Raw genomic sequence first — 26,950 nt, forward strand, 5'->3', positions numbered from 1 at the left:
GAACCCAAAGAATCCTGACTTAACTATCCATCACTTGGAGCCCTTGCTTTTCAGGAAAAACAAAACCAACAACAACATATAATTGACCCAGTGCAATACTCTCGAAGCTGGTTTCTGGCACCACCAGCAGGTGTCTACCCCTTCCTGGGTTTTTTTCTCCTCACTCCTGCTTCCCCAGGTTACATTTTTCTGTAAGTAGATTTTATTTAAGGGCCAGTTGTGACTGAGGGGAAAGAAGAAAGGAGAAAAAAAAAAAAAACCCTTCCCAACAAATAGCATTCTGGCCTTTTTTTCTCATCAGAGCATAAGGTTGATGGCCACTCTGCTTTGAGGTTTGAATAGGATTGAGACGAAACATCTGTTGGGGGAAGGAGGGGGAAACGCCGGGAGAGGGAGAGGGAAAGGGAAAAAAGCCTTCTTTGGGCTAAAAATATCATGTCCCTTCCACTCTCCCCCATCCCCGCCCAAGTTAAAACATGTGATGAAATTCAACTTTTAAAATCTAACCCCGAGCTACTTGAAACTATGAAAGCCTCCTCGGTATCTGACACCAGTCAGAATTTCCACTGTTCAAGCTGAGCTTTTATGAAGAACAGACTTGAGAGAAACTGCTGTCACGGCTGAAGCCCGGGCTTCTGGGGGGACTGCACTGGAGTGGAGTCTGGGCGACTGACACTCACCGGCAGGACAGGCTCTGAACTGAGGGAGAGAAGCCAGCGGGGTGTGGCCTGCCTGCCCCCTCTGTCTGGGGGTCCCTGCTGCTCTGCAGTGAACTCCCCTTCCTCCCAGACTTATGGGAACCACCGGCCAGCCCCACCAATTGACAAGCCTCACCCAGGACTCCCATGGAGCTATCTGTGGCCACTTCCTGAGAAGTCCTCACTCTCTCCCTCTCTCTCTCTGTCTCTCTGTCTCTCTCTCTCTTTTCCCCAAATGATCCCTGAACCCTAGACTCGGTGTCCAACTGTCTACTCAGCATCCCTACCTGCATGTCAAACAGGCATCTTGAAACTGACATATCCAGAAACAAAAGCCTTGACTGTCACCTGCCAATACCTCCACCGCAGAAGTGCCAGCAACATTTCCTTAGTTCCTTAAGCCAAAACTCTAAGGTGTGCCCGGGATCCCTTTCTTTCCCTCCCCCCCGACCATCCACCTCCTGTCTCCCAGGCCTCCCCCCTCTCCCCCAGACCCATCCACTTCTCTCCAGCCCCTCAGCCCCAGGCTAGGCCAAGGCCATCACCTCTCCCCTGCACTATCGCAATCACCTCCTGTTTTCATTGCTTCCTTCCTTCCTCGGAATGACCCAACCTTCCCAGGAGCCACAATTAACTGGTGAATGTGGAAGTCAGAATCTGGCACTCTCCTGCCTCCAACTTTCCCACAGTTTCTCTCCAAAAGCAGCGTGAAACCCAAGCCCGTGGCCCCATGCTCATCCCCCAGGTCTCCTGCTGCCACATGGGCCTCCCCTCTGTGCTCCCCTAAACCCCACGTTCCTCCCATCTGGGGTTCGGCTCACCCTTCACATCCTCCCGTGGCGGCTCGTTCCTGGTACCTGCATGTCTGCTGAAATGTCACCTCCTCAGAGAGGCCTGTCACACTCCACCCTTCCCTGGGTGTCACCTCTTCACAGAGCGCCACTCCCAGAGCCTTGTGTGCTCGCTCACTCCCTGGCTTATTTATCCACTACCCTGCCTCCTCCATGTCGACACCCTGACAGCAAGGTCTGCCGACCTCGTGGGTGGCTCGAACCCAGAGCCCAGCAAGGCCCCACACCTGCAGCAGGTACTCAGTAAATACTTGCTGAGTGAGGAAGAGACTGTCCTCAGTCTGCTGTGTGACCTTGGACAGGTCACATCCCCTCTCTGGGCCTCAGATTTCTTACCGCAAAGGAAGGGGACTAACGGCCTCCCAAGGGCTCCTCTGCTCTGTGAATGGTTGACATCTCATACCTGGGAGCCTGGATGGACTGGAGTGGGGGCACATGGGGCCTGCCTGGGGGCCTGACTCCAGTGACTTCATGGTGTTGGCTTCATTCTTCTTGTGAGCACAGTCATGACGTCCTCCACTGACAATTTTTCAACTTTACAATGGTGCAAAAATGATACACAATCAGTAGAAACTTACTCCGAATTTCAAAGCTGGATCTTTTCCCGCGCCGGCAATACACGCAGTACAACCCCTCTTGTGATGCTGGGCAGCAGCAGTGGGTCCCAGGTCCCAGTCAGCCACACGATCACGAGGGTCAGTAATCCATACACTTACAACCATTCTGTACCCAGACAGCCATTCTGTCTTTCACTTCCAGTACAGCATTCAATAAAGGACAGGAGCTATTCAAGACTTGATTATAAATAGGTCTTGCGTTAGATGATTTTGCCCAAGTGTAGGCTAATGTAAAGTGGGCAAGGCTAAGCTATGACGTTCGGTAGGTTAGCTGTACGCAATGCACTTTCGACTAACGATATTTTCAACTTACAATGGGTTTATTGGGGCGTAACCCCATCATAAGTCAAGGAAGGTCTGTATTTATTGAGCACTTATGGCATGCCAGGCTATGTTGCGCACTGAGAGTGATAGGAGACACTCAGAGAGTCTAATAGGATTAAAGAAGCTTTGAAAATAGGCCTTCTTTGATCTGGACTAGTAAATAATTACAAACACCAGTTGGCTCCCCCTCAAGAAAGAGGAACCCACGAGACAAGAGTCAGGACAGCTCACAGACACGGGCATACTCTGAACCAGGGCTGTTCTCGGGGCTTATATAACCTCGCCATCTGCACAGGAACTCTGAGGAAGGAATACTATGACTGCCCCCAACAAGAAACTGAAGCACAGAGAAGTTAAGTGACTCTCCCAAGGTCACACAGTGAGTGGTGGTAAAGCCAGGCTGGATCTGGGGTCTGACTTCAGAATAAAGGGAGAAGGGTGCCTCTCATGCACTCCGATGGGGTTGCAGGAAGACAAAGTTCGAGCCATGCAGACTGGGACAGGCGCTGGACTCACAGTGGGGCTGCTCAGCCGTCCGGGTCTCAGTCCCAACACCACTGCTCTGCTCGGCAGGACCACGGCCAGGGAAGCAGAGACCCCCACGGACTCTGCCAGGAGAAAGCCGGCTTGGGCCAAATGGAGGCCTGCCTGGCAGCAGCCCTGGGAGCCTGGAGGGACGGCCTGGTCCCCGTGGGAAGGGCCGCCTGACTCAGCGGCTTTTGGTCCTTAATGAAGGCAGGACTGGGTTCTGTGGAGTCAACTTTCTATGGAAGATGCCAAGCTGGTTGCACTCTGCCCGCTGTCCCCTCCAAGCAAAGAGGTCAACAGACAAGAAACAGCCACGATACTGAGACTCAGAGGGCAGAGGCTGAGGGTGAGAGGTGGGAGAGAGCTAAGACGCTGGAGAGAAGGGGCCTGCGACCATTTACAGGTCTCTCCCTCCTGACGGGAACAGTACTTCAGCCTTTGCTGGGTCGGGAGGACACCCCCAGACACAGTGCTTCCCGGAGGCCTGATACCAATGTCCACCTCGGGCCACAAGCCACAGGCTGCCACCACCTGTCATCCTGCCCAACTGGGGAGGTGGGGACATCGGTGGGCACTGGAGTGAAGTGTGGGATGACCCTCCCCAGTCCTCAGCGCCCTGCTGGATCAGCAGAAGAAGGTCCTCTGGCCACCCCGCCCCCCCCCCCCCAGCCCCCAAGCCGCGGGTCCCGCCCTCCACACCCGGCCAGCTCTGGAGTGCGGGACTTTTCATGCTTACTTTGTTCTCTGCACAGTTCAAAAGGAGCTCACAGCCCCAGCCCTAGCTCCAAGCCCAGCCTTAATCTCCCATCCCGTGAGCTCCCAGCTGGCCAGTTAAGGCAGTTAAGACGCTGGATTAGGGCCGGCTTTACATAACAACGCAGGAGCTAAAGCCATCCTCTCCTGGGATGGCTAAAAGACTTCTTTTTATCTTCACGCCTCAGATGGCCTTTCTTTCCCTTAACAGCCCTCCAGCCAGCCAAGAGGCAATGAACTTGGTCGACAGGAAGACAAAGAAGAGATTCAGGATTCAGCTTGCTCTCCCTTGGCCCGAGGCACAGAGGGATGCCCGCAGCCCCAGCTCCAGGCCAGGTGGACACTTCTCCGTGGCCAGACTCGGCAGAGCTACTCTCACCAGGCCTAGCCATGGGGTGGCCTGCCGTCCACAGCCATGTCCTTCATCCTGGGGCAGGAGGGGGCGCCTCGGACCTGGCGCCAACGGTGGCCGGAGAACCACAGACGGTCACTGGGGCCAGCATCACCTCCAAGGAGTCTCAGGGGCCACACAGGCAGGCCCAGAGCAGTCCCACCCTACTGCTATATTTACACTATTTTCACTTTTTAATTCTGTTATTAGTCTTTCATTTCAAAGGAATATATGATCACATTCTTCTTGTAAAACGTAAAACGTGAATTACAGTTAATACTACAATCCTCTGACCACGCTTTCCAATTTTAGTCTCTTCCTCCCCGTCCAGAAGGAACTACTGTTTCTGTCCGTCTAGACCTCTAGCTACACAATAGTATACATACATATGTGGTGTACATTCATATATACAAGGAAATACAGAGTACTGCCTGGTACCCTTTTTTACGTAAAAGATAACATACTGAATATAACACACCACATCTCTCGGCAACCTGGTCTGTCTTACCTTTTGTGCTTCTGTGTAAGCTTTTGTTTGAAGAAAAGGGCTGGAAACTTGACCACCAGCAACCTGATCTAACCCCTCAGTTGGGAAACTGAGTCAGGCTAGTGGCTCCCAACCCCTCCCCTCGTCAGTGGCGGCACTGATGTGCCTGGACACCATGAGTGATTGGCAAGGTGCCCAGGCTGCCCTCAAAGCTCGACCTGCAGCTGGTGGGCCGTAGGGACAGACCAAGTGCCACCAATCTCCACACTTTTCCCCGACAGGAGCTGGGACCCTCGGGCACCTCCTATTTATCCCCCATCCATCAACCAATGTTTGTAAGTACCACCCCACAGCAGTTCATCCTCCCTACAAGGCACCCACGTCCTCTGAGCAGCCACAGAGTCCACATCCCCACGCATCATGTCACAGAGGGCGAAGGGGCCCCAAGAGGGAGGGGCCTGGCCAAGAGCCACAGCAAGTCACTGCAGGAGCTGGCAGGGGAGCCAGGTCTATGGGTTCCTAGGCCAAGTGCTCTTCCTACTTCATTACAACAGGGCTCATGCTCTGCCGAGAGAGATCAAACAAAGCAGAGAGAGGCGGATTCTGTGGGCAGGCCATTTCATGTCTGCAGGGAAAGATGCCTCATGTGAAATCAATTACATGATTTCAGACTGAGCCTCAATGGCCAGAGAAGTGCCTCATTTGGGGTAGTGACCAGGGACCCAATAAATGATGAAGAGATAGACAGATGGTGAGATAGATGGATGGTAACTGGAGGATGGTTAAATGGGTTAAGGAATGAGTGATGGATGATGAAGAGATGGGCAGAGGATGGATTATGGGTGGCTAGGTGATAGATAAAGGCAGGCCAGCTGATGGATGGGTGTAGATGAATGAATAGGCAGTGATGGCTGGGTGATAGGGGGAGCAACAAACGGATGGATGAGTGCTGGATGGGGTAGGTCATGGATTATTGGGTGGGTGGTGAGTGAGTGATGGGTAGATGAATGGATAGACAGATGAGTGGACAGGTGGGTGCTTGGATGGATAGTGAATAAATGGTGGACGGAATAGATGCAAGGATGAATGAACAAGAGGATGAACTTGCTAAGTTACCAGGTGAATGAGCAAATGAATAGAAAATGGAATGAGTGCTGAAGCCCATGTAATCAATGTCTGGGGTCACCTCAGCCTCCAGACCCTACATCCTGCAGACCTTTACCTGACTCCCCAGATCTACTCTAGGTACCAAGCCCCAGCGTCTTTCCATGGAGCTGAGGATAATAGCTGAGGCTCCGGGGAGCCCAGGGCACAACGAGAATCAAAGCCACTGAATCCCTGAGTGTAGCCACCAGATCCACAGGCAAACATGCTCAAGGGAAACACCCCAGAGCCTGGACAGAGCTGTCTGTTCCCCTTCTACTCAGGACCTGCTCGAATTTAAGCAAAGTCTGAGAGATATCTGGGTCTCCAGCCAGCCTCCAGCTCCCGGGCTACTGAATGAATCTCTCAAAATAGCGCTTCTCAAAGTACAATGAGCATACAAGTTATCTGGGGAGCCTATTGCAGGGCAGACTGGATTCAGTAGCCTGGGTGGAGCCAGGGATTCTACATTTATCACAGCTCTCAGGCCCCACGTGGCCACAGTCCTCGGGTCTGGCCCAGGCTCCGCTCCAGAACCTCCCGGCACAGTCTCCTCTCCTGTCAAGGCCCTACAAGCCCTCCAAGGCCTAGATTCCCCCCCAGAGACCCCTGGGCACCCAGCTATCCTAACAGCTGCCTGTCCTGGTCCCAGCAGAGAGGGCTTTACTGTCATAAGGCTGCCCCAGTTCAGTGATGCTCTCCTCTGATTCAGAGTAAAAAAGGGAAACGCTATCCCTTTCAGCAAATGCTTTCCGATCCCATCCGGTCCTTTCACCAGCTCAGGGAATCAGGCAGGAAAAGGCCCTCGTTCCCATTCTACAAACATGGAAGCTTGGGCTCCAAAAGGGTACATGGCTTCCCAAAGTCAAATCAGCATGCCAGTGGCTGGCCGGCCCTCTGCTCGAGTGTCCTAATTCTTTCTACAATGCAGTGCTTCTCCTTGAAGAAAGAAAGGAGTGAGAGCTACAGAGGACAGCGGGGAGGGGCTGGGGGTGTTCGTGCGTGTGCGCATACCCGTGCTCCAGGTGAGTGACACAAGCAGAGAAACACAAGGGCTACTTCATGCAGTGCTCACTACATACCTAACTCTGCTTGAGGGGCCTATGAGTGGTCACTATGCTCACTCCCAACGGGGAAGCTGAGGTCAAACAACCTGTTCAAGACCCCACGGCTAACACGGAGCAGGGCCAGGATGTGAGCCTGGGTGGTCTGAATCCACTCCCGGAGTGGACCTACGAGATGCCACACTTCCCTCTTGCTTCTCACCCCACCTACTCCCAGCCCACCCCCACCGAGAGTCAGAGTCCTGTCCTCCTCCACCTGGTCTGCCAGTTTTCTGGAGGGTACTTGGGGCATGAGGTAGACCAGATGGCCCTTCCCCACCTCACTGCCTTTGGGAAGAAAGCAATGGATTCCAATACCTTCTAACCGAAAGTCTTCCTCTTCCTCCTCGCTGAGCGTTTCTCTGAAAACTTCGCCCACGAGCTCCTATAGGAAGAAAAAGCAGGGATATTAAAGGAGTATTGGGGTCAGGTAGGGACCTGGCATCATTATGGTCAAGGTGGCATTGCGAACGTGTGTGTGGCTGGTTGCAAAGAAGCAGCGACCCTGTTCTGATTGGAATTTAGGTCAACTATGTAGATCCTATCACACTTGAAAAGTTAATTACTGCACTACTTTTTAGGAACTAAGTTATTCTCAGCTTATAGCCCGCCACAAAACATTACACAGGACCACACTTCTCCCCCGGAAAGGGAGCTCCACCCTCCACCCTGGAAAAAGACAAAGATGAGATCAGAAAATGTCCCTCCTCTATCCCTCTGAGCCAACTTGATGGACTCGGGACCACAGTCACCCCTGTGGGTCCCAAGAAGAGACCTCAGTTTGGATCCTTCCTCTACCAGAGGGTCCCAGGTGGGCTGTCTTGGTGGGTTTATAAAGAGGACCTGGTGTGCTATAGAGCGGGCTCCCTAACACAAACCCAAACTCTTCAGCACAATATCTAGAAAGCTATAGGCTCCGCCTTCAACTGACCTTCAATCACGCCTCCCGCATCTCCCCCAACACACACACCTTCCAGCTACTGGCCTGCACACGCCTTGCCTTGGTCCCCAAGCATGAGTTAAAAATGTCCGGTATCTCATCCCACGTAGCAGAGCTGCTCCCAATCAGTGGTGAGGCTGCCACTCAGGTGTTGTCAGGCTGGCAAGGGAAGTTTGTTTGGTCCACAGGCTGGGAGGCTGGGAAATTTCTGGGATGGCAATAAAGGTCCCATCTATCTGACCCCACCCCAGTAGGACAACTCTAGGTACAGAGGAGAACAGGCTAGCGCTTGTCAAACCGTCTTCTGTATTTATTGGTATTCTGCCAGGAGGAGTAAAGTGATCAAAAAAGACTCTCTTAAACAAAGGTAAACGGGACCCCTTAGTGCAGGACTTACTATGGTAACGGATGCTGCGGGTATCTAAGCAGTAGCTTATGCTGCACCCCTCAAGCCTATTGAGACCATGAAGTTTTGTTTTTCAAAAGCATCACACGGGATTTGTGTTCTGAGGAACCCGCGTTGGGAAATGCTCCTCTTTGGGGGAGGAGAGATGAGGTTGTGGGGGGGCGGGGTGTCACACTGCTTTATCTTTTTTAATGCCCACAGGATGCTATGGCAGTGCTACTTGACCCACAAAAAGGCAAGCAATAAAAAAGCCCAAACTCAGCAGCTCTCACCAACTTCTCCTTTTGAAAAAGAAAGAAAAAAAGTATAAAGAAAAAGAAAAAACACCCTCTTCTTGAAAAATCAGAAGAAAAAAAAATCCTGCACTGGAGATGCTTGAAAGAAAAACCAGAGCTCGCCTTGATTAACAAAAGAAAAACAATGCTTTGTATAGCTGATCTTATCAATTGGACACAGCTGGAGATAAGTCTCTTGCATGTATGTTTTTTAAAGATGAACAGCTAACGTTTTATGGATTAGAGATGGTTTTCTCTGTTCTCTTTCTTCTTTCAAATCGTTCTGGGGCATTACACACTCTTCCTTAGAGGTTGTTCAAATGTGGTCATTCAGACTCCTGGTGTCCCATGGACTTCAAAACCAGGCTGCTTTATTCCTCGAGTCAGGATGTCTTCTCTCTCCTCCTCTGCCAATTATTATAATCACCGAACACTTCCTGGGCTTGTAAACTGGCTGTTTGTGTTAACAGAGCTGGAGTTGACAGGGGAACTGGGAGACGGTGACAGGAAAGGGCCGCACTCGGTTGGCATCATTAGATGGCTGGGATGCCCCAGCAGCCAATTAGAGTCGATCTTTCATGCCAGAGGAAGACGGGTGCCGCTTCCCTGGAAAGGCTGGCAGGCAGCGCTTCCTCACAGGAGCGGGCGACCATCTTCAAGGGAAACGACACACCTGATTGTGCTGGGGCCTTGTGGAGGCTGGGAGCCGGCGCTGACCTCTGTGCCACCCTGACCACTCCTGGCAAGGCCGACAGGACCCGTGAGGTGGAAACTTTCGGGCACCTGCATCTTTTTACTGGCACACTCAGAGGAGTTTAAAGACTCCAAATGTCACCAGCAGCAAAGCAGCCGTCTGGAAGCCCTGTAACGATGCCTCGCGGTGTGTATAACACACCCACAGTCATCACTCTGATGACGGCTTCAATGCTCTCTGAGAAGAACTGTCAGCTGAGAGGACCCAGCTCTCTGACATATTAAAGATATGTCTCTGCATATTAAAGCAGAGTTCTGGCAAGTTCTGGGGTCGGTCTCTTCCCGGTAAACCTTACCCTGCTCTGTATAACAGATCGAAGGCTCCTCAGCACCGTGGTCTGCTGACACACAATGCAGTGCAGGTGCCCAACTCTGGCAAAAATTCATTTCCTCCACTGACCCAGACAGCCCGGGGCCTGAGGAGTGCCGTGTCTGTGGTCCTCAAGCTTTGAATCACTGCGCCAGAGGCAACGTAAAATGTTGAGCCAGACACAGGATCGCATCCTGGTTCCATGGCCGCCCTCGCCCTGGACGTGGCGCCAGCCACTGCCTTCTGCGAACCTCAATCTACTTACCTGTAAAATGGGCATGGTGATAAACCACAACAATAAGAAGAGAGCTGACACTTATTGTGCCTTTCCTATGTGCCGAGCACTTTATATTGTCTCCCTTTATCATCATAGCAGCCCTGCTCTTTCCATCTCTCAAGGAACAGATGCTCAAAAAACTGATTTGCAACTTGTAAAGTGAGAGGTATAATTGCTATTGTGTTTTTTTTACAAAGAAAGTGCCCCAACCCTCAAGGAATGAGACAGGAATATGATGCCAATGACAGTCACTTACATCACCAAGCACTCATGATGTATGAGGCACCGACCAACTGGAATCTTCACCAGAACCTCTGGAGGACAGGGTTCCCAATAGCCCTGGCTTTAAACAAGGAGGAGCCTGCAAGAGACCAGGCGACTGGCTCTGGATCATCAGCAGAGCCAAGACTTGAGCCACCTCCTTCCGGTGCCTGGCCTGAGCTTGTACAGTGGAATCGGGGCTCCTGTGGGCATGGGGACAGAGGTGGCCAAGAGTCCTGGCACTTGCCAGGGACCAAGAATCATGCTTAAAGAAGTGCAAGAAAACAGCCCAGCCAGCAGCTCCAGTGGGTCAGGGGCCAAGTACTCCCATCTGTCCTGCAGGACTCAAAAGCCCCACGGCTCCTCCCCAGTAGATTTGGCACAGGGCCAAGAGTCAGCCGGGAGCCCTGCATGCAGGGTTTGGGGCCAGGCCCTCAGGACCATCCTGCAGGAAGGCACTTGTACCCCTCGACAGCCACGAGCCCTAGTGGGAACCCTAGCATGGAGGGTGCAGGGCATGGAACTGGCGTTGCTCAGACCTTGGTTCAAATTCCAGCTCTGCATCACACAAGCCGGTCATCTGGGGGAAGGAGCTTTATCTCCAGTGTGCCTCAGTCTCCCCAGCTGTGCACAGGGATGAGAGCAGTCACACTGTCTCAGGGTGGGTGTGAAGACCGAGCAAGCCATTGCACGAAAAGTACTTAGCATTACAGCTGATACCACGATGGGGGCTCGACAGGCAGTATTTACTGTTTATTACTCCGACTCTTATTGTCAAATGGCTACCAGAACGTTGCTGGGCAAAGCTCACCAGACCCAAAGTGCCCCTGCAGACACCGAGAAACACGCTCTTCTCCTGCCTGGTGCACATTTCTAGCGCTTTGCATTTAATCCCCAGGGCAGTCCTTTGAGGTAGAACCACTATTATCCCCACTTTACAGATGATGAAACTGAGGCACATAGAGGTTAAGTGACTTGCCCAAGGTCACACAGCTAGTAAGTGTCAGAGCCAAGATTGAAGGCAGGCTGCCTGGCTCCAAAACCCTTACCCTTCACCACTGCCCTATAGGAAGCCCACACTCGGGGCATGGTATGCAGTGAGCTCCCTTTGTCCACTCAACCATCACTCTGGCCCCCTGGTGCCAGGCCCCCTCTGCTCTGGCCTCCAGGACAGTCAGACTCAGCCTCTGCTCCAAATTCTCATCAAAGACTTTCCTGGATCCCCAGACCTTCTGCCCCACCCAGCCTGGTGCCAGGCTGCCTCCTGCCTAGTGGCCGGGCTTGGTGGCCTCTCAGGCCACAGGATCCGGACCTGCCTCCCTCCCAAGTCCCAGCACTGCCCTCCTCTGCCCCATGCTGGGCCCCAGGAAGAGAGGGCAGCTCCCCCGGGTGCCGAGACTGCAGCCGGCACCAGCCCAGAGCCCAGAACTGCAGGCACAAAGCCTTATAAGGCCTCCGGAGACGGGAACCCACATCAAAACAGGGCCTTGGGGAGCGGGCTGGAGTTCGGTTGGGGTTTTTCCTCTTTGTCTTTGAGACTTCATAACCCTGAGCTTAATATCTCTCCCCATTGCCTGCCCCAGCAGTTCTTTGTCAATCTTTCTGTTCTCTAAGAGCTAACAGATGTTAGTGCCACGGGGTTTCAAAGGAAACTCCTGGTGCCCACAGAACACGGCACAACTTATAGATTCCAAGAATGCACAGGGCTGGGACATGCCGGGGGAAGAGAAGAGTGGGAGGCAGGACCCAGCCACCCTGTAACCCTTAGATCCAAGCAGTCTGCCCTGGACCTGATCCAGGAAATTCCTGGCGAGCTCCCTCTTCTCAGCACACTGCACAGAGGCAGCGTTCCTGGGGAACTGCCGCTGCTGTGGGCAGGGCCCTTGGAGAGCAAGCTCTGGCCGGTCAGGGCAGGGATGCTCCGTTCCCAGAACCCAGCCGGACCTGGGAGGCAGGCGCCTGCCTGCCCGCCCTTGGGAGCTGAGTGATAGCAGACGCTTTACTTAACCCCTCTGGGCCCCATTTTACTCTTCTGTAAAACGGGGATTTCGATGTCAAAGAGAACTCCGTAAGAAAGCGCAGACAAAATACCTAGGACGGTGTCTGATGCAAAGGTGGGAACACAAGCATGAACTTTTCTCCTCCTTCTGTAGCACCCTACTCCTGCCACGTGCTCAGAAGAGCCTAACCCTAATACCCAGTGATTCAATGCCTCAGTGTCTACCCTGGGACAACACTCACGCGTGGGCACCAGGGAGGCATGTTCAAGTTCAGTGATGTTGAGGGCAACGTTGTTCCTATCAACCCACAGTCAGAAACACGCTGAACACCCATCAAAGGAAAGTATGCTAGATCTACACAGTGGAAAACCACATAGTGGCTCCAAAGAGTCAGGCAGACCTGTACACACTGACACACAGAGCCCACGCCACACGGAAGACACGCAGGGTATGATGCTATGTGCATACCCAAGAAAACACCAAACACACACATGTACCATGAGATCACCCACATCCCAATATCCCGTGGTACCCAACATCCATGGCTACCCCCAAGGAGGGGAAGGAGACGAGATGGAGGGAAATAGGAGTCACAAACTTCAACTTCATCAGAATTGTTCTAATTTTTAAGATAAGTATATTCATGTGTCACCTGGGTCATTAAAACCTGCTTTAACAAAACCACACACAATAACCCACTTGACCAAAAAGGGGACTGAGGATCAGCCAGGAGATTAAGTGGCTGGTCCAAGGTCACTTAAGGAGAGAAAAGTGGCAGGGCTGGGCTAGGGTCCCCAGGCCCCAGGCTCCTTGTCTTGAGAATGGGGCAGCAGGCCACGACGATTCTCGTGGTCCCCTCAAGCACAGACCTTCTGGGGCTCCAGCCCCCTCCCCCAGCAGGGGGCCGGCTCCTTCTCTTGGGCTACACTCAGGAATCAAGAGTGAGAGGAAAACCAGGGCCGTCCACTTTCTGGGCTTCAATGTCCCCAGCTCCAACATATGCCTCTAACTTGTGGACCTTTTATACTTCTGCCCCTGAGAGCCTTCTCTGGCCTCCCAAGTCTGCTCTACCCACAAGGGCGGGAGGAAGGGATAGAGGGTGCTGGCAGCAGCACTGGGGGGGCTTCTGGGGGCCCTGGCTCCAGGGCTGGGGATTCCCTCCTCCCCAGGGATGGAAGGGAAACAGACTCACTCTTCCGGGACCTGATTTCAGCAGAACCCAGATCTCAAGGGGCAGCTTCCAAAGAGAAATGGCACCTCCTCTCAAATGAGCAAAATGGGGCAGAGCCCTCAGCCACTCCCCTGAGGACACCGCAGCCTCCCGTGGTCGCAGGTCACCCGTGGGCACTACAGGCCCGGCACCTGTCCCCCAGCATCCGCTAAGCCAAGTGAAGTCATCCCCGGGATCTTTCTCACGGGAGCTGGTGGGAAAGACGTCTTCTCTGGTGCCAAGGCTGCATCTCCTCTCCTCTCCAGCTGTTGGAGAAGGCCCACCCCAGGAGAGAGCTCCCACAGGGACAGAGAGAGGCCAAGGCTGGGAGAGGGCGCTCGCTCACGCCTCAGGCCCAGCCTTCTGTAACAAGTAGGCTCCCCAAGGGCAGGGATCCGGGTCTGTTTTGCTCTGGGACAGTGGCTGATACATAGCAGACAGTAAGTATCTTTTGGATGAAACCTGAGTCAGGCCCACCCTCACCGGCCTTTCCTGGGGAAGGACAGTTACAGAAGCCACTAAATTGCCCTCCTTGTTTACACCAATTCAGGTTACTTACAGCCGGAAGCTCCAACCCCCAAAACCCCCAGCACGAAGCCACAGTCTCCTAAAACCCGAGCCCAAGGTTCCCAGCCAAGCTTGGAAGCCAGAGGGAGGAAGCTGCCACCACCTGCTTTGCTGCAGCACCTCCACGAGTGTCCCCAAGCCCAGCCCCACTGCGGGAGCCCAGGGAGCTGGGTGGAGGAGGGGAAGGCAGGCCCGCAGAGTTGGCCGGCGTGTTTGGCCCGCGAGGACCAGGTCTGCAGGACTCCAGGGATGTGCGGCAGTAATTAAAATTCCTCAGATTTCTCCCTGGCTGCTTTTAATCTGCTCGAGGTGTAATCCCTGGGCCCACATCCCAGGGACTCCAGCCTGAGCTTCCTTCCTGGACTTGAAGGATTGCTTCTCAGGAAGGTGGACCGTGGGCAGGGAGTGGGATGGCGGGGAGGGCTTCTGACCCTTGGTGCCAGACTCTGGAGCCACCACATCCCCTTCCTCTGAGGCCCAGGTCCTAGACCCTACAGGGTACAAATAATCCCCAGAGATGGGTTTGTCCCGTCCTGGAGACACAGCCGGCCCCAGGCAGCAAAGAGCCAGCAAAGTCCACTCCCTGGGCTATCACCCCAGCAAGCTGTCAGCATCCATAAGCCATCGTCCCAACTTCCCCCGGAACTGGGTCCCACATGGGCTACCACGAGTACTGCATACGTTTCTTTAAATTGGCTCTCTCTCTCTTTTTTTTAAAAACTAGTCTTGCCGTAAGCAAGAAGATCATTAAAATCTTGGGTGTGATGTCCTAGTTAGAGTTGGGGTTTTAAAAAATATCATGCAGGGGCTTCCCTGGTGGCACAGCCGTTGCAGGGGACACAGGTTCGTGCCCCAGTCTGGGAAGATCTCACTGGGCCCATGAGCCATGGCCACTGAGCCTGCGCATCCGGAGCCTGTGCTCCGCAACGGGAGAGGCCACAGCAGTGAGAGGCCCGTGTACCGCACAAAAAAAAAAAAAAAATCATGCATATGAAACAAATACAGGACCATTGAAATACAAGATGTCCACCACTGACCTCAAGGGCCATCCCCCCAGCAGAATGTGGAACGTGCTCCGGGAACCACAAGGTTTAAGGAGCCCAAAGCTGAAGTGTGTGCCCACCTCCACTCTGAGCCATCAGTCTCTTTCTGACAGGTGGGAAGAGGGGAGGCACCGGGCGGGTGAGGCAAGCAGCTGGTGAGGTTGGATGAAAGAAGGTTCTCACGGCCCAACAGATGCTCCTCCCCCCGCCCCCCCAACCACAGGCCCTCCTTCTAGAGCTCATGCTTTTGGAATGTGATTTCTGGACATGGAGAAAATGGCTGATGCCAGCAGAAAATGGCAAAGTTTAGCATGACCCAGAAGGCGCCCTAGCCTCCAGTCCCCGGGATTTCAGCGCTCTTCGGAGGAGATGACCCAATGCAAGGCAGATTGTCCAGGCTGGGCGGAGAACAGGGCTTGCGGCTGCGTGAGTGGAATTTTCCTACAAGTCAGTGTTCAAAGGAGTTTCTACATTGGAAATCAGGATCCAACGGGCTTGTCGGGGCGTGGGAGTAACTGAGGTCACGAATATAAAGGACTCAGTGATAATCATAACCAGCGTTTCTTTGGTTAGGGCCCAGCACGTGCCAGCGCTCCGCTCAGCACGTTACGTGCGCTGCTAAATGCTCCAGACAGCCCTACGAGCTGGGTGCCACTGTCGCCCGGCTTCAGCCACCAGGAAACTGAGGCTTAGAGAGGTTAAGTGGCTCACTGGACGGTCTGATTTTGACCCTGGCTCCTCTGCTGTGTACTGAGTGACTCTGTACAAATGATTTCACCTGTCTGTGCCTCGGTTTCCCCATCTGAACATGGAAACGACGCCCCCCCCCGGGCGGGGCAGCTGCAGAGGGGAAATGGGAGCACTGATGGAAGCGTGCAGTACACACCAGGCAGTCAGCATGTCGTCAGCACAGCTGTTCCTTCTCTCTCTGGGCCCCGTTTCATTCTCTGCCCCCCCATCCTCTTCCACCCCCGCTGTCTTCGGGACGCCGTACAGCTGATCAAAGCCGGACCCGGCAGGGCCTCAGTCACCCTACGAGGCCTCAAGCAGCATCCCCGGCAGGCTGCCTGCACTCAGCACCTCTCAGAGTCTCTGCCTCCTGCCTGGCCACTGGCCAGCCGTGCCACCGCCAGCTGACCCTGCCACGCGACCGGTCTGCCGTGCCACTGGTCATCACACCACTGGCCTGCCACGCCGCCAGCCTGCCGTGCCCCACAGCCGAGTGCTGATAACGGGAGAGGCCAAAGGGGCTGGGGTGCGCCTCTGATGGAGCAGCTGGGCCTGCCTCTGCCAGCAGCTCCTGGCCTTGGGACAGGCCCCAGGTCTGCTGCCAGGGTCCAGCGCGTGTGCCCTGCCGAGCAGGGTGGCCGTGAGCCAGGCTGCTTATGACAGACGGCGCTGTCGTCTGTTGAGCAGAAAACGGGGCCTCCCCAGACCACAGGCCACTCGTTGTGGGGAAAGGTTGTGTGCCCTTCCCCGGGGCCAAGGCCAGCCCAGCTGGGGGCCCCGTGCGGCCAGGGTACCCAGGGAAGTGTGGTATTTGTCTCAGCCTCGAGAGTGAGACGCTTAGGCTCTTGCTTCTGCTAATTTAAATGAATAGATGAATAAGATCCTCTTGTTTCGAATATCCCGAGTCCTCGTCATTTTCATGAGAGAACCAGAGAACAATGGTGTGGGCCAGACTCTGGGACCGTCCTGCTACACACACACAGACTCTCTCTCTCTCTCTCTCTCTCTCTCACACACACACACACACACACACAGAGCCCACCCCATCTGGCCCTGAAGTTCTTGCAGGAGTCATCTTCCTGCCCCTCTGACCCTAGCTGACACCAGGCATGCCTTCCTCTCTCCTGGTCCCTCACCTCACCCCCATACCCCAGCTTTGACGACCTCTCACCATCACTCGCACCGGCTGGACCGCCTGCCTCAGGGCCTCCAAACCTTGCCTATGCTCTTTCCTCTGCAGGAAGAGCCCTCTCTCCTTGACTGCCGGGTGAAGTCTTACCCCTGCCCCTGCTCTGGCGTGACTGCTTCTTCCCAACATCCCCACTCCACCGAACTGGGGCAGAATCAAGGGTCACCCCTCTGGACTCCCAGAGGACTCAGTTCATTCAGGATCTTAGTTGATGATGTGTCGCCCAATCTGTGCCTCAGTGTCCACATCTGTAAAATGGGCCTGTGACCCAGGAGTGCCCTGAGGGTCACACAAGAGGTCGCCATGAAAGAACAGAAGAGTTAAAGACACTGGGAGTGAGGGGTCCCAGGGTCCATACTGCTGTCAGGTGGGTGGGCAGGTGAGGAACAGCCTAGAGTCTGATCCCACTGTCTTTATAAAGAAAAGAGGCATATTCTCCGGAATGTTTCTGGAAGGACACTCAATAGTAGTGGCTACTCTTGGGGAGCTGAGGAGCTGTCCCTCCAGCAGTCCAGCTTTCTAGACTGTTTGGATTTTGTATTGTCTCTCTTCTTTCTCTTTCTTAAACCGAGAACAGGCAATGGTTTTTTGCTGTTGCTTTTGTTTTGGGGTTTTTTCCCTTTTTTTGGCCACGCTACACAGCTTGCGGGATCTTAGTTCCCTGACGAGGGATCAAACCCGTGCCCCCTACAGAGGAAGCGCAGAGTCCTAACCACTGAACTGCCAGGGAATTCCCTACATGCGACGTTTTTCTATTAGAAAGAAATTACATTTTTACATTAAACTTGATCCATGAAGAAGAATGACGCGGCTCCCCTGCCTACCTGACAGCTCCATCAAGCTGCTGGGCCGGCATCTCAGACCTCACGTGTCCCAGCCCTGCTCCCGATTTCTTCCCTGTGTCCAACTGGGGCAGCTTCCTCCTTCCTGTTGCTCAGGCCAGAAACCCGGGAGTCATCCTGCCACGTCTATTCCAACCCTTCTGTTCAATCCACCACACATCCTGTTGGCTCTGCCTTTAAAAGGTACCCTGGGGCTTCCCTGGTGGTGCAGTGGTTGAGAGTCTGCCTGCCGATGCAGGGGACAGGGGTTTGTGCCCCGGTCCGGGAAGATCCCACATGCCACGTAGCGGCTAGGCCCGTGAGCCATGGCCACTGGGCCTGCGCGTCCGGAGCCTGTGCTCCGCAACGGGAGAGGCCACAGCAGTGAGAGGCCCGCGTACCGCGAGAAAAAAAAAAAAGGTACCCTGACACCAGGTCCTCACCTCCTCCACATCCACCCTGTGTTCCAGGCCATGCAGAGAGGCCATCCTCCCTCGCCAGGATGATGACAATCATTTTCTATTCTCTGCACCCACCTCCCACCCCATTCTCCAAGTCCTCCTAACGCCCCGCAAAGCCCCACCTAATCTGTTGCATCACCTCCCTACCCTCATCTGTTACTTCTGTCACTCTTCCCCAGCCACCCAGGCCCCCTTGCTGTTGCTCAAACATGCTTGGCACTACCTCAGGGCCTTTGTACTTGCTGTTCCCTCTGCCTGGAATTCTTTTGCCAAATATCCCCTCCTCCCACCCCTCCTTCACGTTTTCGTCACCATCACCTCATCACCTGGGTGAGGGCTTCCAAATCCCCCATTTGTTTATTTATTTATTTGTTTGTTTGTTTGTTTGTTTTTGGCTGCATTGGGTCTTTGTTGCTGCGCGTGGGCTTTCTCTAATTGTGGCGAGCAGGGGCTACTCTTCATTGCAGTATGCAGGCTTCCCATTGCCGTGGCTTCTCTTTGTTGCAGAGCACTGGCTCTAGGCACACGGGCTTCAGTAGTTGTGGCACGCAGGCTCAGTCGCTGTGGCACATGGGCTTAGTTGCTCCGCGGCATGAGGGATCTTCCTGGACCAGGGCTCGAACCCGTGTCCCCTGCATTGGCAGGCAGATTCTTAATCGCTGCGCCACCAGGGAAGTCCCAAACCCCCCTATTTAAAATTGCAGCGTCCCCTCCACCCCCTCACCCTCTTCCCTGCCTCGGTTTTCTCTGGGGCACTTACCGCCATGTGACACACACATCAGTGCCTGACAGAGGAGGCATGCAACGAATACATGTTGACGACTAAACGCGGCTCTGTGTTTACTGACTCAGAAAGACATTCCCCGCATTTTCTTGAAAGAGAAAAGCAGTTGCCAAAGAGTAGAGAGAATCCGACTGCATCTGCTCAAATTATCTGCATGTGTTTCCATGCAATGTGGTCAGAGAGACCCATCTGGAGAGACCGGCACCAGAACGTTCCCAGAGGTTTGTTCCTGGGCGCCGGATTCAAGGTCGTCAGTTGTTTGCCATCAACGTGCATGAGGACTTCTACGATCAGAAGTAATAGCAAGGCATTTGGAAGAAAGCACATGAAAGCAAGCAAAAATGGGCCCACGAGCCAGTTCTAGAAGGACTGGCACACGGAAGTGTGCCAGCGGCGTCCTGGCCCCAGCAGATGGTGAGGTTTGCAACTCTCCAGTGAACTGGGTGGTTTCCTGGTCCTAGCTGGGAGAGAAGGTGGAGGCGCTGGGCTTCTCTGCACCCCAGACCCCACTGCTCCCTCCCCCAGCCACGCCATGCTCACCGACCATGAAGAGACCATTGCCAGAAAGCCGCCACTTCCCAGTGCCTTAGGCTGCACACGCATAGGAAGCCGAGGGGCTGGCAAGACCCCTCTTTGTGGTCATGTAATGCAGACAAGGCCTTGATTCCAGAAATGGCATGAGGCCAGCTGAGCATGTCAAACTGGGCTGTCACCGGGAGTGGGGGAGGGTGGCAGCTCCCTCCTCCCAACTCAACCATTGCACACCAAATTTTGCGTTTCCATTCTCAGGCAAGGAAGGGAAGGAGGGAGGGAAGGAGGGAAAAATGTAGGTTTGGGGGATGAGGAAGGCAGCCCCTGCTGGTCTGGTCAGCAACCCACGTCTAGGACTTCTGTCGCTACAGAGTGGTCCTCTGGGAAGTCCATGGAGGTCTGGAAGATGCTGTGTGGCCAGCATCCAAGGTCTGAGGATGCTTTTGGGTCTGGGGGCAAGAAGGCATCCATGGCAGTGACTTCATCCATCACACCTGTACCTCGTTCCTCTGCAGCCTTTGGGTCATCCGACTCACCCAACAACCCTGGGAGGTCAGTAAGGGAGCTATCGCCCCCTTTTACAGATGAGGAGACCGAGGCTCTGAGAGAGGAGGTGAGAATGTGAGCAGCTGGGAGGTACAGGACCTCCTGGGGGGAAGGCTCTCGGGACAGGACACCTGGTGTGTGCCTGTGTGTAGCGGGAGAGAAGCCTGCAACACACGCACACACACAGCCTCCTGGACCACAGGTGTTGGAGCCAGACTGGAACCCTCATTCAGAAAGGTCCAAACCCCTCTAAGAATGTCCCCCCAGAAAAACTCCATACAGATAAAATTGCACATTGAACCTTTTTGCGAACTTTAGGTTAAGGACTCTCAAGAATACAGATGGAGAAACTGAGGCCTCAAAAAGTGACAGCATTTGCCCAGAGTCACAAAGCTGAAGAGTGGCAGATCCATGATCAGATCCAGAGCATCCAAAACCAGCAGCAAAAGATCAGCCCCCACAGGGGCCGGAAATAAAGACCAGAGTCCCTCAACTCCACCGGAGGCCGGGGAGTGAGCATTTCTGTGAGCCGGGTTCCATGGTCCATGTAGTTTGGGGAAGATCCTGGGATCTGCTGGGGAACTTCTCAAGCCTTTATAGACTATTTGCATTAGGAAACCCCTCAAGGTGTCCACCACATGCGGGATTTCCCCGACTCCTCTAGATCCTTTGATGTAGGCTCACCTCTCAGTCTCTTTTACCCCCCCAACCCTCTCCTCCAGTGTGCAGTCCCCGCCATCAGCCCACATCTGGGAGGTTTCTTCAGAGAACAGCCCTAGGGCTTTGTCTGTGGGGTCAAAGAACCCCAAACCCCACAGCCCGCCCCCACCAGGTAGCCCTGTGCCAGTGACCGCCTGGAGCAGAATGAAAGCCCAGCTTCCACACCTCCAGTGGGGATTGACTCTGCGCCACAGTTTATAGTCCAGAGCTCCCCACAGGGTCAGGCTAAAACCAAGACTTTGCCTGCAATTGCACCTTGCTTGCCTTCTTCCCCTTCTCTGTCCTGTCTCCTCCCCTCCCATACTGGCCTGTCCTGGGAGAGACGGAGAACAGACCTCCATGAATCGCTGGCACACAATCCTCGTCTCAGGCTCTGCCTCCATGGTACCTGTGGACCTAAGCCATCTCTCCACTGAACTACCTGGGTAGTTGGAGGAATCCTGACACATTTAGTGAATTCCTCAGAGCAGACAGGCCCATTAGTCTCGGACAAAGGCATCACCCCATGGCCAGGCCAGCAAGGTCAAGTACCAGGGGCCGTAATGTCAGGGTTCAGGCTTGAGTGGCAGGCAGGTGAGGACAGACATTTTTTCCCACACACCACCCACCCCACCCCCACTTCAAGAAAGCCTCCCCTTCTTTGAGGCCTAATTCAAGTACAGGAAGCCCTCTCTGAACACCTCACCCCCCCCCCAGGACTTCTCTTGCTGACTACCCACAGCTCTCAGGGCGGCCTTCACAGATGGTGCCTTCAGGGGGAGTCCAAGGCTGAAGGAAAGCTCTTCGTCCCTTTCAACACCTCTGCACTGGGCACCTGTGACTTGAACCACCTCCCCCCACTCCCCTCAGCATCCACTCCTCTTTCTTCTGGCAACACTCTGATTTTCCTTGGAGAGGCACACCTCCATAGGCTCACCAGATTTCACAAATAAAAACACATGACACTCAGTGAAACTCGAATCTCAGATTCAATAATTGTTTTGTATAAGTATGTACCATGCAGTATTTGGGATATATTTATATTTTTTAAAATGTGTTATTTATCTGAAATTCAAATTGAACTGGGCACCCCGTATGTTATCTGGAAACCCTAGCCCTCCACCATTTGCATCCAAGAAGTGTGGACAGGGCTGATTTTTCCCCCTAACCCAACAAGGATGGACATATGTCCCAGGCCTGACCAATGAGAACTCTGCACATCCCGGGCCACAGGGATTGGCCAAGGCTGGGCACATGACCCAAGAAGGCCAGAGAGATGTTCTGTGATTGCCCAGAACATCTGCTCTCTTTCTGGTGACATTAATGAGATGTGAGGTTAGGGATCTGACACTGAGGAAAACATTTTACCTCCTCACAGGGAGAGTCTGTCTAAGAAAAAAGCCATCACAGAGGAAAAGAGAACCAGGAGGTGAAACAAAAGAAAACGTGTCCTGACAATGTTGTCTGAGCACCTGGATCAAACTATGCCTGAAGCTAGTGCTTCCCCTAGTCTTTCAGTTACATGAGCCACTAAATGTCCCCTTTTTGCTTAAGCCAGTTTGAGCTTGTTTTCTGTCATGAATGAGTCATGCTCAATTCAGCCTCCTCTCACCCTACCCACCCCTGGCACAACGCTGGGCACAGAGCCCATGATCAGAGAGTATTTCAGTTGCATATGTCTGTAACGTTACACCTTACTGTGCAAGGTCGTGTGGGATTATGGGAAAGCCTGGGCTTTCAAGTCAGGCAGGCTCACTTCCCATCCCAGCTCTGTCCCATCCTCATTCCAGGACCTTGCACAAATAACTCAAGTCTCGTGAACCTCAGTTTCCTCATCTGTAAAGCAAAGATACTAGTACATATACCTGCCATGCCCATATAATTTCACTGCCCAAACCAGGACACTTTTGAGAGTGAAAAGGGGGCAATTTTAAGAACCAGGCCAGGACAATAGGAGTGGTTGGAACTGTCTTGGGTAAACAGGCTAGTGGTAGCCTGACCTACAGCTGACCTTACCCACCTCCACCTAACCCACGGTCAATGCCTTCCATCCTGTCCACCCTCCCCTCTGCCCAGGACACTCCCCCCACTCTCTCCTTCTAGCTACTTCTGCCTCATCTTTAATGTCCCCTCTTGGAGAAGCCACCCTGAGGCCTCCAGACTCAGTATGGTCCCCCACTCTGTGTCCCCCGGCCGCCTGTGACACCCTCGTTGCCCTTAGTGGTCTGTATGACTACTACTTGTGGATGGCCAGTCTCCCCTCGTGGCTAAACCCATCAAGGACAGGGACTGTACATTTCCTCCTCATTACTGAAGGCCCTACAGACCTGGCACAGTGCCTGGAACGCATAAAACGACAGCCAGAAAAGTAAACAGCTAACCCTCCTTTTTCTCCTCTCTGCAGATCCTGTATTTTCTCCGCGTTGATAAAACCATCCTGGGTGAGATGTCAAGCAGGGCCCAATGGGACTAGGATGACGGAGTAGGGAGGGTGTGGGGCAGGGGCACGGCCTGCCCCCAACCGGCCAGGACATGCTAATAATGATCTCAGAGCCAGTGACTCTGGGGACAGCAGTCCCAGAAGGCCCCACCCAGCTCGGCAGCCCCTAGGCGGTGGCGGCGGCAGCTCACTGGCCCTGCGACAGCTTTCACTGATCTGGGGCCAGCGTGGACTGGACCTAGGCCGGTTGCCTATTCCAGAAATCCAGCCCTGGCTCCTGTTCAAAACACAGGCCCGGCGTCTCCCCGCAGCCCCAGCCAGCTCTGTCCTCAGCAGCGGCAGCCAAGTCACTGCCCAGAATGCAAACTGGGCAGGTGCAAAGGGCCTCTCCAACCGGAGACCAAGGCCGTGACATCCCACACACAGCCCGCCCTGTTCCACTCATGAGCAGACAGCGTCCCCTTGGGTTGCTCAGCCCCTTCCCACGCAGCAATCCTGACCTACCTCGGGGCAGCCTCCTCACTTGATTTCTTGGTCCAGCCAGGCTCCCAGCCTGAGGTCAGCTACCTGGAGAACACTGCCACACTAGCTCCTTGACTCACAGCCCGTTCAGATGGCACACCACTGCTTTAGTTTCACAGGCTCCCTCTCCCCGCTCTACAGCCCTCAACGTCTCCCTATTCCTGACCAACTCAAATCCTGCTGTAGTCTTGCCCTACCTCCTCAGTCCTGCTCACTGGGAGACAAGTGGTTATGGGCGTGGGGGGATACTAGCCTGGGAGCTGCACATTCTGCCTCAGTTTCCCCATTTGTACACAGGGGGCTCCAACAGTCCATGATTCCATGGGCTCACGATAGGGCCCATCCAGCCAGGCCCTGACCTCCGTCCTTCCTCTGCTCTTCAGGCCACCATGAAGGGCTACTGTCCACTTGCAAAGCCACTGGTCAGCTCTCAGGACCGCCTCTCTCAGGAGCGAAAGTGCCTTGAGGAGAAGGAAGGAGATCTGTGGGATCTGAATGCTTCCCTCCATCAGATTCTGGATCAGCCCAGCATGTAGCTCCCCCAGCCCCACATATCCTGCCCCGGGAGTGAGAAACGGACAGCTCACAGACTGAGAAACAGCAAACACATGAAACACCCAAGGCAGGACCCCAGCAGCTCAGCCTACGTGCACCTCAAAAAATAATACTTATCAAGGTTAATCTCACAATAGGTTGAGTCCTAACGGCCATGAGCTCGGACGGTGCCACAGGTACCAGCAGCATCGCCGAGTGGGCTGGGGCCCAGATTCTGGCCCAGTCTTCCCCAGGTTTGGGTCTTGGCTCTGTCACCTACCAGCTGTGTGATGCTGGGCAACTTGTTACCTTCTCTGTGCCTAAGTTACCACTTTTGAATTACAGGGAAATAATAATACCTACCTCATGCAGTCATTGTGGTGATTAAATTCAGTAATATTTGTAAAGTACTTAAAACCGTGCCTGGCTCATCGGAAGCTCTTATATAAAGGTTTGTTCAATAAATAAAACCAAAGATTACAATAAAATACATAAAGAGGTACTCGTCATAGAAAAGAAGGATGATTCCCCTCCCCACCAAAAAGGACGACTGTTTGTGAATATCTTTAGCATTGGTCGGCTTTGACGTATAGGAAGGTATAAATGTCCGTGGATAATTTTGCTTCTTCCGTTGGGTGTATGCCAGTCTTACATGAGGTACTGATATGTTCTTGTATTATCTGTACGAGCACAAGAGGATCGATATGGGGAGATGAGGTTGGGCCCAACAGTCCTGGAAAAGGTTGGGCCTCTTCCAGAAACAGGAAGGCTAGACTGGCAGGAGAGGTTACTTATAATGCCAGGGTCAAAAGAGGGATCCCACGTGAGCCACCTGCGCAATCCCTTTACAGGGGAGCAGGAATGGCCCAGACTGTAGCCACCACCTCCCAGATGAACCCTCAAGGTAGCTCCACTAATTACAGGATGGTGCTAGCAAGGCAGAGCCCTGCCTTCATAGCGCCCCTGACTAGGGGAGGGGCCCGCAAGCCCCGGTCACAAGGGGCTTCTGCCACACAGCACTACTGGGCACACTGGACTGCAGAAACGCAAAATCAAACAAAACCCCAGGAGTTTTTTGTAGACAGTACATAGTTTTTGTTTGTTTGTTTGTTTGTTTTTTTAATCCATTCAGCTACTCTGTGTCTTTCAACTGAGGAGTTTAATCCATTTACATTTAAAGTAACTATCAAAAGGGAAGGATTCAGTATTGCCATTTTGTTCCCTGTTTTCTGTTAGTCTTACAGTTCTTTTGCCCATCTTTTCCCCTCTTGCTGTCCTCTTTCCCGTTTTGGTGAATTTTGGTGTGAAGTTTTGTATTGTTATGCTTGTACTCCTTTGTCTTTTTCTTTTGTGTAGCTCCTCTGGGTATTTTCTTCATGGTTACCAGAGGGCTTACACAGAATATCTCAGTTATAACAGTCTATTTTAAGCTGCTGAAAACTTAAGCATACAAAAACTCAACACTTCCCCCCCCCCACCACCCTTAACACTGTGGTTGTCACAATTTACATCTATTTATATTGTGTATCTATTCATATGTTTTCTAGTGATAGGTATTTTTAATATTTTGTCTTATAACTTCTGTACTGGAATTTAAAGTGACTTACCCACTGTCATTACAGTATTCTGTATTTGGCTATGTATTTATCTTTCCCAACGACTTTTATACTTTCTTATGCTATGGTGTTGAAGGACTCCTTTTAGCATTTCTTATAAGGTAAGTCTACTGGCCTCCCTCAGCTACTGTTTGTCTGGGAAGGACTTTATCTCTCCATCATTTCTGATGAACAGTTTGGCTGGATATAGCATTCTTGGTTGACATGTTTTTTTTTCCTTCAGCACTTTAAAAATATCAAGATCTCAAAGATATATTAGCAAACCCATGTTCATTGCAGGACTATTCACAGTAGTCAAGATGCAGAAACAACCTAAATTTCCTTCAGTAGATGACTGGATAAAGAAAGTGTAGTATATACACATACAACCGAATATCATTCAACCTTTAAAAAGAAGGAAATTCTGCAATATGCAACAACACAGATGAGCCGCACATATGAACATTATGCTAAGTGAAATGTCAGTCACAGAGGGACAAATACTGCATGCTTCCACTTATATGAGGTACTTAAAATAGGCAAATTCATAGAATCAAAGAGTGGAATGGTATTGCCAGCGGCTGGGGCAGGGGGAAAGGGGGAGCTGCTAATCGACGGCCATAAGGTTTCGGTAAAGCAAGATGAATAAGCTCTAGAGATCTGCTGTACAACACTGTACCTACAGTCAACAGAAATGTATGATTGGACACTTGAAGGTGTGTTAAGAGGGTAGATCTCATGTTGTGTTCTTACCACAATAAAATAAAAATTTAAAAGTTTGTCTAAGGTGTAAATAAATAAGAAAACCTCTTAAAAAGCCCTATTAAGCCACAGGTAAAGTTTAATATTTAAAAAGGAAGTCAATAAAGTTAACTGTTTGGTATACCTGGGTGACTGGTTCAAGGAGACTCATTTCCATATTCTCTCTACTTTGTGTATTGAAATCTTCTGTAGTGAATACTTTTTTTTTTTTTTTTTTGCAGTATGCGGGCCTCTCACTGTTGTGACCTCTCCCGTTGCGGAGCACAGGCTCCGGACGCGCAGGCTCAGCGGCCATGGCTCACGGGCCCAGCCGCTCCGCAGCATGTGGGATCTTCCCGGACCAGGGCACAAACCCGCGTCTCCTGCATCGGCAGGCGGACTCTCAACCACTGCGCCACCA

At 52.9% G+C, this 26,950-nt stretch overlaps 1 protein-coding gene across 1 annotated transcript in view; it reads right to left on the minus strand.

Moving 5' to 3' along the window:
* NKD1 (NKD inhibitor of WNT signaling pathway 1) overlaps nt 1-26,950 on the minus strand; it is an 86,175-nt gene that overhangs the window by 22,318 nt on the left and 36,907 nt on the right. The window contains exon 4 of the mRNA XM_029213552.1: nt 7,214-7,280. Coding sequence (XP_029069385.1) covers nt 7,214-7,280 — 67 coding nt within the window. The remainder of the gene's footprint in view (nt 1-7,213; nt 7,281-26,950) is intronic.

This window comes from Monodon monoceros, unplaced genomic scaffold (assembly GCF_005190385.1).
Source record: "Monodon monoceros isolate NGI ecotype Baffin Bay Population unplaced genomic scaffold, NGI_Narwhal_1 Super_Scaffold_10, whole genome shotgun sequence".
NCBI classification, from domain to species: domain Eukaryota; kingdom Metazoa; phylum Chordata; class Mammalia; order Artiodactyla; family Monodontidae; genus Monodon; species Monodon monoceros.